The sequence below is a fragment of a genome, unplaced genomic scaffold, assembly GCF_019419815.1.
Source record: "Pyrus x bretschneideri cultivar Hongxiangsu unplaced genomic scaffold, Pyrus_bretschneideri_v1 Contig1, whole genome shotgun sequence".
Classification (NCBI taxonomy): domain Eukaryota; kingdom Viridiplantae; phylum Streptophyta; class Magnoliopsida; order Rosales; family Rosaceae; genus Pyrus; species Pyrus x bretschneideri.
This window is the reverse complement of record NW_025999390.1, coordinates 15444268-15461558: the sequence shown is the minus strand read 5'-3', so window position 1 is coordinate 15461558 and position 17291 is coordinate 15444268. Positions and strand designations below refer to the sequence as shown.

The 17291-nt window shown below is 36.6% G+C and overlaps 1 protein-coding gene across 2 annotated transcripts; it reads left to right on the top strand.

The window, feature by feature from the left end:
- Positions 1 to 9004: 9004 nt before the first annotated feature.
- LOC103953483 (calcium-dependent protein kinase 28-like) lies at positions 9005 to 13540 on the top strand. 2 transcript variants are annotated; one of them, XM_048588666.1, is made up of 12 exons: positions 9005 to 9615; positions 10415 to 10545; positions 10720 to 10761; positions 10879 to 10990; positions 11180 to 11258; positions 11398 to 11567; positions 11732 to 11858; positions 12068 to 12183; positions 12277 to 12384; positions 12493 to 12555; positions 12727 to 12960; positions 13080 to 13540. In XM_048588666.1, exons 1-12 carry the CDS (start codon positions 9244 to 9246, stop codon positions 13242 to 13244), a joined length of 1719 nt encoding a protein of 572 aa, XP_048444623.1. In that variant the 5' UTR covers positions 9005 to 9243; the 3' UTR covers positions 13245 to 13540. The 2 variants fall into 2 exon arrangements, with proteins under 2 accessions (XP_048444623.1, XP_009363494.1); XM_009365219.3 differs by having other exon boundaries at positions 9006 to 9615; positions 12787 to 12960.
- The last annotated feature ends 3751 nt before the right edge of the window (positions 13541 to 17291 follow it).

Below are 17291 nucleotides of genomic sequence, written 5' to 3'. Positions count from 1 at the left end.
GCGGTGAAGAAGCTTGCAATCCATTCAGATTCTCAGCTGATCACCAACCAAACCTCTAAAGGGCACACGACGAAACATATAACGATGGCTTTATACTTGAAGAAAGTCTGGGAGCAACTCGATGTGCTTCCCACTTACACCTTTAAGGGGGTTCCACAAGCAGTTCAAAGTCTCAAGCAGATCACCAAACAAAACCTTGTAGGCTGAGGATTATTTCAGTTGTCCAGTAGTTCAACTTTCCTCAGCTGCACTCACGACAACGACTTCCATGCTCTCCAGTTCAAGAGGGTAAACCAATCCCTCGACACCTATCTAGGTAAGCTCTCCAGTACGAGAAGGTAAACTAATTACTCTCCAGTGCAAGAAGTTAAACTAATTGTTCTTTAGTGCGAGAGAGTAAACTAAATCCCCGACACCCATATGGGTCTGCTCTTCAGTGTGATAGGGTAAACCAATTTTCTGACACCCATATGGGTCTGCTCTCCCGTGTAAGAGGTTAAACTAATTGCTCTCCATTGCAAGAGGGTAAACCAATTCCCTGACACCCATATGGGTAAGCTCTCCAGTGCGAGAGGGTAAACTAATTCCCTGACACCCATCTGGGTAAGCTCTCTAGTGCGAGAATGCCACACAACTCAAAAGATCGAATACTTAAAGACCAACTAAGCAGCAAATGGTCAGGGGGCAGCAGCCACTTCGTGCTCACTTCATCTTCAACAACTCCGATCTTGGCAGTTCCATCCTTGATTGCTCCATCTATGGCAGTTGAGAAATCAAACTCAAGCAGTTTCCTCATTTTTGGCAAGCAGACCAAATCGTGGCCCATGCCACACCACTTCTTCAGCCCATGTCGAGCTAGCCCTTAGCTTCAGTCAAACCGAGCAGCACATGCTCTGGCCCTTGCCATACCACCTCATCGGCTCATGCCAAGCCGACTTCTGGCCCTTGTCAGCCTGATGTGCCACACCACCCCGACGGTTACCCTGTGGCAACACCACCCAAGAAGAAGACAAAGAAAATTAAGTTTTTCTTACATTGGTGCAGCACGGAGAAGACAAAGAAATCAACAGAAAACGATTCTTTGCACGGGCAAGTAAAGAAGAGTGCTAGGGAGGGAGAACAAATATCCTTTAGCTTTCTCTCTTTCTTGTAGGGATAAATAATTGCCCTCTGAAGTTGATTTAATCCCCTACTTGAGGTAGACTTAAACAGGCTTTGGAGGTGATTTATTTATCCTTTCCTAGAAGAATCTAATTCCAAGTCCAACTAGGAATCTGCATCAAAGTTGGAGATCTCTACACATGTTGCCCTTTCCTGCAAGCAACCAACAAGTGTAGGGGCATTTATGGAGCAAAAAATAATCAAGAAAATCACGAAGGTGACACGTGGACTTTTGGGTGAAGAAGACTAAATTACCCTTGAGGTATACTGGGATTCCCACGCGCATCCAACGAACAATAACGGCTCAATTGAGGTCAAAGGTGATCAAAATGGTATTCTTTTAAACCTTCTTATCACTCCTCATCAAATCATCACCCACAATGTAACTCCCAATCATCCTTTTCAAATTAGGATTAATTGCCAAAATCAATTGATTAATTTCCTAATTAATTGATTAATTGCCAAACTAATTGCAAGATATTATTTTACATAATATCTTGTAATCAATCCCACAAATCAACCAAATGTGGCCGATCCCAATTCTCCTAATAGGGCTGGCCACATCCCTATATATACCCACTCATTTTCTCCAAAACCTAAGTCCAATTCTTTTCTAAAATTCTCCAAAATTCTTCGAACGCTTTCTCTCTCAAATTCTAACTTTGGCATCGGAAGTTCTTCGGCCAAAGCCCCCCATTCATCATGAGCGCATGAGGCTCTTAGCATTGACCTAAGATGTTAATTGTGAAAGCTCCATGCCGCTCACAGTCACAGACCCTGACACCGTTGCAAATTACAACATAGCCCAAAAAATTATGATTAATTTTGTTTTTGTATTTTGTTTTGAAACGTTGTCTCGATTAGAATGTAAAATGCTTACAGTACGTAGTTCTATCTTTTTGTTGTTAAATAATGTTAAATTATGAGTCTTATGGGTGAGCATGATGAGTTGGTCGTTAATTGTTTCAAAATTGAACGGTTAATTAAGCCATGCATTGTAATTTTACAATGTCAAACCACTTCTCGAAAATTGTGGGCTTAATCCAATTTTCTTCCAACACATGCATAAGAATGTCAATGACAGGACATAAAACAATCTCATAATTATGTCTATAGACCTTTTTTTTGTTTAAGTTTGTCATTATAATATCTTTGTTGAGTGACAACATCGTGTTATTAAATCATATATTATAACATTAGTATTATGTCTTTAGTTTTTAATGTTCATTGACTAAGATTTTATCAGTTTTTAGATTTCGATCAAAGTTCATAGCATTAATATATTAATGAATTACATGCAAGTTGCATAATTTTTATAATAAAAATTAGTAATTGATTTATACTTTTAATACTCACACGCTTATTAAACTTCTAATTAATTTTCAATTTAAACATTTCCAAAATATTAAAAAAAAAAAAACCAAAATTATAATAAGTTTGAAACGAGACTTGGCTACTGAAGATTCAGCAACACCTCCCACTGCCAACTAATCACGGATGAACATGTGTTCAAGTTGCGAATTATTTAATCACAACTTGGATGCGTGTCCAACCATGATTGGTTGGCAACAGGAGATGATGCTGAATCTTTCAGCAGCCAAGTCTTTTCAATAAGTTTGTACTCATTAAATTAAATTTTCAATTTTTTAATCTTATATGTATTGACACACCCCAATTGGAGTCGAGGCATGTTGGTTGTCACCCGAAGGTGACGTAACCAAAGTGTAAGTGATGTAAAAATGTGAATAAATTAAAAACCGAAATTTGGACTTAATTTAACTAATAAAGTGAGTGCGCAGTAGTGGGTACAAGCCATAAACTACAACTATTCAGAGCATAGATACTAACATTAGTGCAGTTGAAACTAAATAAGCGTTTAGTACACAACCGGAAACAATTCCTACTTTTAAATAGAGTATGTTAGAACACCAGCTTTTCCTCGTATGCCACCAAGCAAATTCAACTAACTTGGATATACAAAATGTTTGAATATACAAAAATATTCTACTCGAAGTCACGAACCCACATGTGTCAACCATTCGTCGACCGGAGGCCAGACACGCCCTCACGTACTGTCCAACCCACGGCACACGAGCATGCACGTGCATGGCAGAAGCTGATGGAACCCTAACAGACGTTAAGAATACCGTTAAATAGTAGTGGTGTTACCTGACGCCGTTAGAATATTCCGTCAACTTTGACGGAATATTCTTCGCCTTCTCCGGTGAGCTTCGTCGTCTACCGTAGTTGTTTGGTTCATCGAAAACTGGGGATTTTTTGGCGGTTTCTAGAAAAATTTCAAACCTTAATAACTTCCTCATTTATCAACCATTTTTAACAAACTTTATATGGAAATAAAGCCCATGACGAGGAGAACAAATCTATACCTTTTGGAAGTCCAAAAAATGGAGGGAAGTTATCACATCCCGGCCCAGGTCCCCACCATATCCTGGGCTCGACTCCGCCGTAACACTATATTGTCTGCTTTGAGCCCTGACCACACTCTCACAGTTTTGTTTATGAGACCTCACACGAGAACTTCACAGTGGGTCACCCATCCTGGGAATGCTTTTACTCAAACTTGCTTAACTTCGGAGTTCCGATGGAACCCGAAGCCAGTGAACTCTCCAAAAGGCCTCGTGCTAGATAGAGATGGGAATATACATATAAGGCTTACAAGATCCACTCCCTTGGGTGATATAGGATGTTAGAGAAGTGGTCTGAAGGTTCGGCCAAAAACTTGACTCCTAGAACTCGTATGTGCTCGTATGAACTCGTACGTGCTTGCGTCAACTCCACTCCAAACTTAGTCTAGGGACCTCGGGGAGTCACCTAGAAGCTTCCACAACCTTCAAAACCTTGTAACTCGGTCGGAATCATGTTGGGGAAAACTCAATAGAGTCGGAGCTTCCGAGTTACTTCGCGTTGACCACTTAAAACTCAACCATTCAAGAATCGGTTGGTATGGTTCGTGAGTTTGAGAGGAACACAATGGTGAATTTTGTCGATTTTGTTTGTGAGGTTTGAGGATCATTCTTTCCAGTTGCAGAGAAAGAAGAGAGTTCGGGAAAAGAGAGAGAGATAGTGAAAGCTGAGTTCTTATTGGGTGACAGAAAATAGGAAGTGGGTTTCTCATTGGTGCACGGTAAGTGAGGGATGGCTTCTGATTGGTGATGATGAGGGTTTTAAAGAAAAATAATTGGTGAATGTGAGGTGAAAGGGGGACCGAATCCACTTTTTGAAGGAGAAATGATTGGATTTTGATTGGTGAAAAGCATAGAGCATGGGTCCAATTTTAAAGAAGGAAAAGGATAGGATTTGTACAAACGTAATCAGAGGAAATCTATCCAAAACAGTGTTTCCAACACTGTAAAGTTAATGCACCCGTGAATAAAACTACCCGTTTTTAACACACTTTAATGTATCGTAATTTTTCCGCCATAACTCCGATTCGAGCCTAACTTGCACTCACGCATTTGTAATAATGAGTACTATTTAATTACAAAAGCGAGAAAAATGATTTAAGCACGAATAAACACGTCCACGTCACTTGCCAACAAGGGCATAAATGTCAATTCACATACTCGGGGAGAAATTACATAGAAAATTAGGGATGGATCGTCACATGTACTCATTCTTAAATATAGTTATATGACTTAAAATGTACCCTTTTTTATATATAAAATTCATTCAATTTTTTCTCTAATTAAAATTTTAAACTTATATGGGTACATTCTATTTCGTTGATTTGAGAATGTATCCATATCAAGTTTAATAGAAGAAATTTAATAATGTTAATAAGCCTAATATCATTTTTTTTTTTTTTTGAAGAATGCACCCATGTTTTGGTACAATAATTTTTTGATTAGTTTTGATGAACGTACCCATATATATATATGGAATAGGATCAATGGACAAACATTTTGACACACATTTTTACACTTCCTTGTAGCCTTTAGATTTTATAACATTCAACAGTCTAGATTAAGAGTGATGTGGAGAGTTTTAAAATTAAATGACTTGGATGATGATGTGGATTATCTCTACTAATTAATAAAACACTCATTGTCAACCAAAACCCTATGAAATTACCAGTTTAACCCTCTAACTAAAACAGAACATGAATAAGAAATATGGGCAGAAATGTAATTTTATACAATCAAATTTTGCTTTTTTTTTTTAAAGCCTCACCTACATGTAATCTTAACATATTTCTAATTAAAATATTAAAAAAAAGGAAATAAAATAAATAAATAAATAAAACTTCCCAATCTCACATTCTTTATATTTCACACACTACTGTGTGTGCCCATATGCTAGTAATTAATAAAGAAAACACTAATCTAAATTTAAAATTAATATCTAATAGGATAAAATTGAAAAAACCAATAATCAAACTTTGAACCTAGCATAAAAATAAAATAAAAAATAAGAAAAACAAAAACATGAAAATACTGTAACCTCGGTCTCCCTTCCTACAATGCCTTAGATAAATTCTCCTCTTTCATTTTATAAAAAATAAACCCTAATAAATAACAAAAAAAAAAGGAATGAGCAAAAGATTGATTACCAAGAAATAATTCAACAAAGCCATGAGTTAAATAATGAATTTGTTTCCAGTACCTATGGTGATTCCCCTTCAACTAGACCTATACTCTCGAGTAAAACACCAAATCTATTAAAAAAAAAATCTGAGAAAAAACTACTTTCAGTCTACAATTGTAGAAGCAACACCAAAGGCAATACTACAGATGATGGGTTTGGCTGGATTAACCATCTTTCATGCTAAAAGTCATCTGCAGGTTTAAAGGAATCCATTAAAAAATTTCTTTTGTTTTTCCTTTTCTAAAGTGTGATTTATTTTCCTCTCTTCTTTTTAATTTTATTTTTAATTACCTTCCATATTTTATGTTTTTTGAATTTTATTTTTATGTTTAATATTATTTAAAATCCACTTAGGTATTCATGTCATTTAATGAATGAATATAGGACCTTTGAATGTTTTGTAATCTAAAGGTTTAAAAGAAGTGTAAAAATATTTGTCAAAATGTTTGTCCCTTGATCTTATCTCTATATATATATATATATAGAGAGAGAGAGAGAGAGAGAGAGAGAGAGAGAGAGAGAGAGAGGGAGAGATGCACACACACACAAAATATATTGGCGAGTATAATTTTTCTTTAATATTTTTGAATCCCATAAATTATAGGTTTTATTTAAACTCTCATTATATAAATAATTACAAATTTCATTTTTAATTTAAAAATAGAATAACCTACATAGAAATACATTATTACATTAACATTAGGGATTTCGGTCAAAAACTAAAAATCACAAAGGTTTCAGTAAAAAAAAATTGGTAGTTAGAGATCGCATCCAAATTGTCACTATAAACAAACCACAATATTAATAGGGTGGTGTTATGCACACATCATTTTTAACCTCTGACACACTCTCTAACTTTTCAGTCATCGGATTAAATGAATTGAAGAAGATCAAAGAGGCAGAAACTAACAAGGAGTGTTTTGAAATTGAAAAAAAAAATGAATGTGTAAATAACACCATATTATTAATATATATTTTGTCGAATAATATAATACTGACGAACAAACATGTGTTAGAAAACATGCGCTTGTACGATTGTCGCACAAAAATACTACTCTTTATGATCAAGCAGGAATTAAATTCAAGGCAGACATCTTTAGATAGAGCAAAAAATAAAGTTAAGTCGTCAATTTTGTCTCCCTTCTTATTCAGGGCAGCAAGTATTAAATACATGGGTCATATACATTTGACAAATAGTAGATTATTATAACATCAAATTAAACAACCCAAGTTTGTAGTAGACGTATCGTGTATGCCATCAATTGGTGGTCCGTATAAACACATTTTGGAGCATTATAAGATTGTGCCAATAATCTTCAAAAAAATAATATATATATATAGTTTAAATCTATATAGCATTATAAGATTGTGCCAATAATTACAAGGTCTTTTACTTTTCTGATATGGGATTATTATTGTCCACCCACCACCTCACGTGTGATGAATTTTCAAGCTTAACATGTAGATAACACAAAGCGGTGACGTGGACCACATGTAGCTGTTAGGGTTTACACAAGGGACAACACGCTATGATACCATAAAGAAAGTTGAGGCTCCACCATAAATTAGTTTGCAATATGAAGATTAGCACAATACTTATAAGCATATACAAAATCCCTTATTTCCTCAATATGGAATTAATACTCTCAATAATGTGGCTTTTTGGTCACACACTCACAATAAAATTTGTCTTTCCTGTACACATCAAATTACCAAAACAATGTTGTTTCTAAACTTAGATTGGGAATTAATTTGGAACCTTAGGATTTCAAGACGACTAGTTTGGCAAACTTTATATAGTTTTTCTGTTGGTCTAATAAATTAATTTGCCTTGTTAACTTAAGATGAAACATTTCCACGAGCTTCATATCATTTGGTTTGCCATTAATTACTGGAAGGCTGGCAACTTTAGCTAAGGTGAGTGTATGAACACGTACAAACACTCGCTCTCATAATTTCGCAATCATTTGATTGCCCGTATGCTGAGGGAACTTAGCTAAGGCGAGCTCAATTAATGATTGTGGAGTTCCTTGGAAAATTTTCCTATCTGCATTGATTTATGTCGCAAAAACATTACTTGTGTATAGCTACTGCAACCTACTAGGTTCGGAATTTGGAGAGAGAGAAACGATCCATGATTCTTTAGAAATAAAAGAATTAGACTTCTCCAGGACTTGCCACCACCACTAACAAGAGTATATCAAACTTTGGTCGTTAATACTGTATATATTACCGTTGTCTCTATATAAATATAAAAGTAAGATGCAATGGCCCCATATAAATAATTTTGTATTGTAAGGTTATGTCTCTTCCTTGAAAGTGCTCGAGAACTTTGAGCATTATAGGACCCCTACCTTCAAATTGTTCTGTTGTTTGCCTTTGTAGTGTAGTTACTGTTTTTTGGACTAGTTGGTGTATAGTTGTTGTTGTTCATGAATTTATACGAGAAAACTGGAGATTCTGAGAAAAACAAATTATTTATATGTATATATATGTATATGTATGTGTATGTATATATATATATATATATATATCACATTCTTCATCTATATAAAAATAGCTTGCGTGTGAGTAAACCAGGGATCCATTGAGATCTACCTAATCTTGTTATGGATATAATAAGCTCCAACGGCAACATGGAGTGCACAAAGTTGACGTGGTTGGATCACAATTCACGATCAACCCAACAAAGTTAGAAAAAATCAAGACAAAGATAACAAAAGCTAAACCTAATCCCTGCCCTAACATAAAATAATCAACACATAATACACTTCCAAGATTTAATTGTGTTCAATACAAAATTATTTCATTACACATACAAATTATACAAAATTACGTTTATTATCTACCATTGCAAACTCACTCGATGTATTCACTTTCCTCTTCCATCTCTAATCTCGTTAAATTCTTACCATCGTTCTAGTAAATTCTCTTTTAATGAATTAAATTTTTTATTTTTTATTTCGGAATCTTGTGTTGTTTTTAACTATTATTACGCTATTTACTGTGATGAGCAACAAAACATTCACCGTGTTGCACATGTGTATAAATCTTCTAGATTTTTTTTTTTAAATAACAAATAATAAATATAGTATTGAGATGTTAAATTGTTTATTTCACTCAAAGACATAAAAGGGAAGGAAAATTCAGAAAATCTGTTTTGAAAGTAAATAATAACGTCCGCGCCAACTCTCTCTCTCTCTCTCAATTTTAATTTTTTTTTTCTTTTTGTCATAAGAACCTTCTTTTGACCATTCCCTCCTTCTCCTCCCTCTCTTTCTTCTCTTCTTCCTCCTATCTGCTCCAATCTTTCCTCCTTCCATCTCATTATATTTATATATCTCTGTATCTATATGTTTCTCTGATCCTTTCCATAAATGATCCATTTCCTTCTCCGCCAGCAATGGTTTTCGATCAAAACCTCTGAAAAGTAAAACCTCTCTTCCTTTCTCAGTTTTTTTATCTTCTGGGTCAACCATGGGTGGGTGCTTCTCCACCATCAAAGTCAGTGGCTCAAATAGCAACAACACCGCCCCCGCCACCCCTGCCTCCAATCACAACCGAAAACAGAGCACAACAGCCGGGAAGCAAGAACAGAGACCCACCCACGGACCCAATGAACCGCCCAAGAAGCAGGTTGTTCATAAACCCAAAAACAAGCTCAACTCTAGGAGCCGGACGGGGGTCATTCCCTGCGGAAAGCGGACCGATTTCGGGTACGATAAGAATTTCGATAAGCGGTACACGATCGGGAAGTTGTTGGGTCACGGGCAATTTGGGTACACGTACGTTGCAACCGATAGGGCAAATGGGGATCGAGTTGCGGTCAAGAGGATTGATAAGAGCAAGGTATTGAACTGGAATCTCAAATTTCTGAATTGGGTTTTGTGTTTTTTTATTTTTTTTTTGGATCAATTCATTGGAAAGTTGCCCTTTTTAATCTCATTTTGCTGTATGACATTCTGGGGTTCATGAGTTTTCCCTATTTTTCATTTTTGTTTTGATGAATTGTGAAACTTTCCATTTAGGGTGGATTTCAATTGTTAAATGTGATATTAAAAAAAAAAACTTGTTAGTTGTGTTTTCGTAGATTCTATCTGCGGATTCGAAATTCTGGTTTTTTGCTCTTTTTTCCAATACTATGAAGACTTAATCTCTTGTAGATTCCCACTTTCTCCTATTGGCGTTTGCCTTTTTTAAATTAGTCTCCATTTGCTGAAATTTTGTTGGTCTTTCTGAGGAGCAGAGAGTTAAACTTCCCATTTTTTGGGGTTCAGTTGTCGCTTCTTAAAATTTGAACCTCTTGAGCACCTTCATTCAATTGCGGTAGCGGTTAATTCTATTTAATGGAAACTACTTAGTTTGGTTGATTGCATAAATAGTTGTAGATACAATTACTCAAGTTTTGTGGGGCTTGCCTTTTGTTTTATTGCAGGCATCGTTAGCAAAGTTATTGTCTGTTTTTGTTTTCCTGTTCTTGCCAAGTTGCAAGTGTTGAAATATGTATTTCATTTTGTTTCTTTTCAGCCAGTTTTCCTGAACATGTAATTGTTATTGATGCATCCATCGGCAAGATAATTACTTTGTTCCCGTTTTCCTCTTTGAAATTGTTCCATTAATGCTTGAATGGTATTTTGTTTGGCGGCAGATGATTCTACCTATTGCTGTGGAGGATGTTAAGCGAGAGGTCAGGATATTACAGGCCCTTGCAGGCCATGAAAATGTGGTCCACTATTATAATGCCTGTGAAGATGACTCTTATGTGTATATAGTTATGGAGTAAGTTTTCTTTTTATTGTTTTCAGACTATCCATTGTTTCTTCTTTTGATTCATATACTCCTCTTCTGGTTACGTGAACTTCATCTTTTCGGAGACATTGTATTTTATAATAAGTGTGTATTTCATTTTCATCATCCTATTAATATGTTGTCTTCAATTTTCTGTCTTATCAGGTTATGTGAAGGCGGTGAGTTGCTGGATCGGATTCTAGAGAAGTAAGATTCCCTAAAGTCCTGGATAAATACTCATCTGATTTCTGGTTGACAATGAATTTTTTGCTCCTTGATATCTTTTGTAACATTGCTATTATATTCTTGTTCTTGGTTAATCAGGAAGGACAGCCGTTACACTGAAAAGGATGCCGCAGTAGTTGTAAGGCAGATGCTCAAGGTTGCAGCCGAGTGTCATTTACATGGTCTGGTGCACCGTGACATGAAACCTGAGGTATAAACAAGTTCATTAACATGAATATAGCAATTGTTATCTGGAGTCATTTTTCTCGGATCTAACGGAAGACGTGACACAGGACCAAGCGCAATGGCGTTCTAGGATTCATATAGCCAACCTCACTTAGTGGGAAAAGGCTTTGTTGTTGTTGTTTGTAATAACCTTACCTTTATTCCTTGCTCATAGAATTTTCTTTTCAAGTCGAAAGCCTTAGACTCGCCTTTGAAGGCAACGGACTTTGGTTTGTCTGACTTCATAAAACCAGGTATGCATATTTTCAGTCCTAGAAAGATTTCATCAAGAGATTTACAAGTTCCTGTCAGTGTTGTTCATCTATTAGTTGTAACGAGGTTTCTAGACATTTATATTTGAAACCTATAAAGTTGTTTAAACTGAAAATGCAGGGAAGAAGTTTCAAGATATTGTTGGCAGTGCTTACTATGTTGCTCCTGAAGTATTGAAACGCAAGTCAGGGCCTGAGTCGGATGTTTGGAGTATTGGTGTTATTACCTACATTTTGCTTTGCGGGAGACGTCCATTTTGGGATAAGACCGAAGATGGTATATTTAAGGAGGTATAGTTTCTTAACTTTGTGTACTAATAAACCCGTTCCCTTTTCTGTTGCATTTTCATTTTTCTTTTTGGGGGCAAGAATCCTTTGCCACTTCATTATTTGCATATGTCGCACCCTCCCCTCCTTTTTCTGTTTAGTAGACTTAATTGCCTCTATTTTTGCAGGTCTTAAGGAACAAGCCTGATTTTGGTCGCAAACCATGGCCAAGCATAAGTAACAGTGCTAAAGATTTTGTTAAGAAGTTACTTGTGAAGGATCCTCGGGCAAGGCTAACTGCTGCTCAGGCTCTATGTATGTCCCTAGATCTCATCCTGGTAGAAATAATGCTGACTACTATGGTACTTGGAAATGATTTTCCGAATGCTTGCTTTCTTTGCAATTGAGTTGGTGGTGTCAATAGTCAATACCCAGAGACATTATTATTTTATTTCGCAGCGACTATTTGAAGTGATAAGATTATCTCCTTGGGGGTTTAACTGTTCTTTATATTTTCATTTCAGCACACCCGTGGGTTAAAGAAGGAGGTGATGCATCAGAGATTCCTATCGATATATCTGTTCTCAATAACATGCGCCAGTTCGTGAGATATAGCCGTTTGAAACAGTTTGCTCTAAGGGTAAGAAAGATTTCCTTCTGTTGGAGTTTCCAATACATTAAAGACAAGTGCGTTTTGTATTTAATTTTCTTGCATTCAAAATTGTCCTTGCAGGCATTAGCTAGCACACTTAATCCTGAGGAGCTATCTGATCTCAAAGATCAATTTGATGCAATTGACGTGGATAAGAATGGTGCGATTAGTCTCGAAGAAATGAGACAGGTAAACCTTTATCACATTAAGTTTGAACTTCAGAATTTGATGCCCACTTCCTAATGAAATGTAGAATTTGGTACCTTTGTAACTTCTAAATTGATGTCTTTATTGCAGGCACTTGCTAAAGATGTCCCTTGGAAATTGAAGGATTCGCGTGTCCTTGAGATACTGGAAGCGGTATGCCAACCACACAACTTTTTCCTTTTTCATTTTTTTGCCTTCTCTCTACGAAGGGAAAACCCCACCTTTGTATTATGTTCTTGATGTCAGTCTCTTAGGGCCTTCTTCCCCTTATCGTTCTTACTCCAACCCAAGGCGATGTGAATCTCACATCGATCCTTATATCAGAGTTTGGATGTTGCTTCCTTTGTACGGTTTGGGATGTGGTTGTTTACTTGCTTGGTTCAGATTGACAGCAACACAGACGGGCTTGTGGACTTCACTGAGTTTGTCGCAGCTACTCTACATGTGCATCAGTTGGAGGAACATGACTCACAGAAATGGCAGCAGCGCTCACGGGCAGCTTTTGAGAAATTCGACATAGATAGAGATGGGTTTATAACTCCAGAGGAACTTAGAATGGTCAGTATTATCTGCCTTCTCCCTCTCAGACGACACAGATACATGGCACACTGAATTGGTTCGAGTGTTGTTCTTGTTAATTTTGCTAATGTACGACATTGCTTTCTTTTCTTTTGCAGCACACGGGTTTAAAAGGTTCTATTGATCCACTTCTTGACGAGGCGGACATTGACAAAGATGGGAGGATCAGCCTATCAGAATTCCGTAGACTTCTAAGAACTGCGAGCATTACCTCGAGAACTGTGACTAGCTCACCTGGTCACCGGAATGCTAGGAAGGTGTAGATTGGAAGTAAGAGAGTATGAAGGGTGTTCCGGTTTTCTAATTTATAACCATCTGAACCACTCTTGAACTCAAGTATTCAGCAATTTTATTCTTCATAGGATTGATATAAACGTTTCACTGAGACGTGTGATGTTAGAGTTGGTGTGGATCTGAAAAGAAGGTGGCTCCGGCTCCGGCTACGGTGGTTGTTCTAAGTGTACATCCTTTTGCAGATGTTGGAGATTTGTTGTTTGTGCCATACAATTTATGATGTGTGACAAAATAAATTATAAAGTATAGCAGATTACAACCGGAACGGGGTTCATACTTCATATGATATTAAGGTACCGTTTGGTACGTGGGACGGGACGGAACAGAGTGGGACAAGGCGTTCCGTCCCACGTTTGGTGCGCCTAAAACGGGTGGAACGAGCTGTTCCACAGGACGAGTTTTGAGTGAATTTTCGTTCCACCTCACCCCCCTGGAACGACTCGTTCCACATCTGTGGAACACAAAATTATAACCTCTCCGTCTCCTTCTTCTTCCTCCTTGTTTCCATCCTAGGGCATCTTTGCTTCCGCTCCGTTCCGTTCTGTTCTGTCCTGTCCTGTCCCGTCCCATTCCGTTCTGTCCCGTCCCGTCTGCATATCAAACGATACCTAAGAAACTACCAAGGGCTTGACAATTTGAACAAGTTACCTCGTGTGTGTGTGTGTGTGTGACCCAATAGATTTTTTTTGACAAAGTAATTAATTTGGCTCTTCAAACGATGACGATGAATTTCTTCTTAAAATACTTTCAAATTAATTTACGAAATTTTATATTTATGATTGTAACCGTTTATAATCATTATTTATGATTGAAACCATTACTATTACAATCATTATTTATGATCATTGGTATGTACAAAACAACGAATAAAATATCATGAATATACTGAATTTCTTGGGTTACTATGCTCGGGGAAAAAACTACAATAAGGCTTTAATGAATATTAAATGTGGGGAAAACTCGGTCAATAATGCTTGCTACTTTTTCATTTGAACTTCTTTATTTCTTCTTACAATCATGCATTGTTAATTGATGACTGAAAACTTTCTATTTTAATTTTGATTGTTTTAATGATCGGTCTATTTACCGATAACTAATAAATGAAGAAACGATTTTGGATATAATTAATTTTTTTTTATGGAATGTACTATTCAAATCAACAAGCAACTTGAGTAGAATGAGATCGCTAGCATTCGTCTTAATTAATAATAAACCGTCGACCAAAATTACTTGGATAACTGCACGTAGCAACATGACATTTATACTAAAAAAATTGGTTAGACAACCAAATAGTAAGAGCAGTATTGTAATTCTAATAGTACAATGTTCACTGTCCAAGTCGAAAATGCGCGATTTCTACTCTACAATCATTCATCTTCTTAATCAATAATTAAAAATCATTTCAACAAAAAATCAATTAAATCAGAAATTATTTAGTAATTATTGTAGACCTAATTCACTAAATCATATAAAGGACAGAGAGAGAGATGATGGGGCAATAGTAGAGAGAGATATATATATATATATATATATATTTAATTGTGAAGTGTGTGTTGTATCATCCTATTGTGCCTTTATTTATAGTAGTAAGGAATGTTAAATCCTTACCCTAATAGGATTACAACTCTAATAGGATAATATATAACCCTAGAGAATATTCCAAGATATCCCTAGATACACTAGGATTTACACAATCACATTCATAATCTAATAGGACTACAACACTCCCCCTTAAGTCTGTAAATATTCAAACAAATGGCGCATTAGGTTTTCAGCGATGAAGTAAGTATAGTTGATGAAGTCGTTGGCACAATGAGCCAATGCGAGTCTCAGATCAACAAAAGAATGCATAAAAGATAAAACTCACAAAACCTTGCTATGGTAAAACCCAAGGTGGGAGAAAAACCCATAGGCTAAGGAGAAAAGTGAGAAGTTGCATTAAGTCAAAACTATACATCTTATGGACATAAGTAGAAGAGCTCACAAGGGTATGATCAGCCCAGGATGGGTGCCTCGTCGAAACCTAGTTAGGTAGCAAAAACCCAATGGGAAAAATGCTCCTAATCGTTGGGAAAAAGAATACATTAAGATCAAGTGAGTATACTTCTAGATACTCCCCTAAGTTTGACAGAACTTCCAAATGATAACTACAAGCATTGCATATGAATAGTTAGGCATACCAATTCCTCGGACAACCTTCTAGAAGGTTGACTTTGTAGTGACGTCGTGTAGAGGTCGACAAGGTTGTTTGGGAATGGCTTGCATGACTTCAATCTCCTAATGCTTTGCTAATGTGAATGTAGATACAATATATCTTGGCGTTGACTTCGTTGATGTATCATAGTTTGGTCGGGTTAATACATGCGGCATAGTCTTCATGGATCATCGTTGGGACTCAATGATAAATGAAAATAGCAAATACTTCGAATATGCTCAACAAGAGCTCTTAACCATGTATCATGTGTGGCATAGTGAAGTAGGGTAAGTCTTGGAACAATTTGCAGATTTCGCAACTAAGGTCATATCATGGACCTTCAAGATATTGCGATATCCCTAATGGTAAAAACATAATCATTTGGGGATTTGCCTTGTGCGAGTTTGTTAAGTAACCAACGTCAGCATAACAACAAGGCAAGCATCATTCCGAGGATCAGGGGGTCGAATCCGCTCGCGATGTGTTGGGATTAGCCCAAATCTGTAGTACCTTTCAAGGTAGCGGAAAAATGTCTTTAATACCAATTTAATGGTTACGTGTAGGTGCAATGCTGCATCTTTACCAATAGATCACAGCGAAGTAGATGTCCTATCTAACGCAATGGTTAAGTACAACAAAGCGCAAAGTTGAACTTAGATATGGAATTTCGAATTCCATAACCTATTCAAGTGTTTCATTTGCAAATAGCGTATGGAAGATCATATGTATACTCAAAAGGTAACACCTTCGGGGTGTAATTTGATTGGTAGACCAAAGTATCGTCAAAACAATGCTTGAACTTCAAGTCAAGGCATAAAAGGGTTTTTCCAAGATCCTTCATCTCAAATTCCGTCTTCAGGTGTGAGACAGTTTTCTTAAGCTCTTCCAGAGTCTTAGTAAGATTCATGTCATGAACATAAACTGTAACTCTAGCAATTCGAAATATGACTTCATAGTTTAACACGCAAGGGCATATTTCATATCCCTAACTGATCAAATAATCACTTAGATGGGTATACCACATCCGCTAGATTGCTTTAATCCTTAAGTGAACGCCTGAAACAAGTTAAGATGATGTTTCGTGGTTTAGAACTATTTGAACCAGTCCATGTAATTCTTTGGAAACTTACATGTAAATCTCCGTATCTATATCCCCATGGAAAAATGCTAACCACATTTCATAATGCTGCTATCAATCACAAGGCGTTTGAGAGAAATCTTGCACCGTAAGACGTGTATCACATTGCACTATTTCATTCATCTCATTATGCTTCCTTTCCCACTTGTAACACAACAGGGTTACCTTGGGCAGTGTAGGAACGATATGTCCAAAACACATTTTGGTAAGGAATTTAACCTGGATTGTAATTTCGGTTGTCCAATCAGTTCTACGTTGTCATTAATCAACGAAACACAGTTTGATATCGTCAATTTTCATTTATGTTAGTAGCTACCATATAAGTGAAAACATCATGGATGATAATCTCATTTCAATTCCATTATCTCATACAAACTAGTATACTGGACCAAGAACTTCAAGTCTCGGGAGTAATCCAGATTAATCTTATGAGATGGAAAGGATTTGAGATAGCAATCGAGTATGGATTCATTGTTGTGACATGTCTTCCTCTTCTAAGGAAGTGAATCCTATGAACCGAGTGATATGTCGTGCTTTAGGGCGAGATAGATTGATTAGTTATCCGTTGGTGTACCAGACAGTCCAACATGGATGGCCAAACCATCCTTTAGGGGTGGCACATCCTTCTAGGATGTTGACTTGACGTCCGTTAAATACATTTATCCTTGCAAACATGTTTGCACC

What these genes read in the sequence shown, in the direction of transcription:
- LOC103953483 (XM_048588666.1), top strand. Translation starts at nt 9,244, where the DNA reads ATGGGTGGGTGCTTCTCCACCATCAAAGTCAGTGGCTCAAATAGCAAC. An exon ending in TATGTGTATATAGTTATGGA is followed by an intron (nt 10,546 to 10,719) that starts GTAAGTTTTCTT and finishes CTGTCTTATCAG; the next exon opens with GTTATGTGAAGGCGGTGAGT. An exon ending in CTGGATCGGATTCTAGAGAA is followed by an intron (nt 10,762 to 10,878) that starts GTAAGATTCCCT and finishes TTGGTTAATCAG; the next exon opens with GAAGGACAGCCGTTACACTG.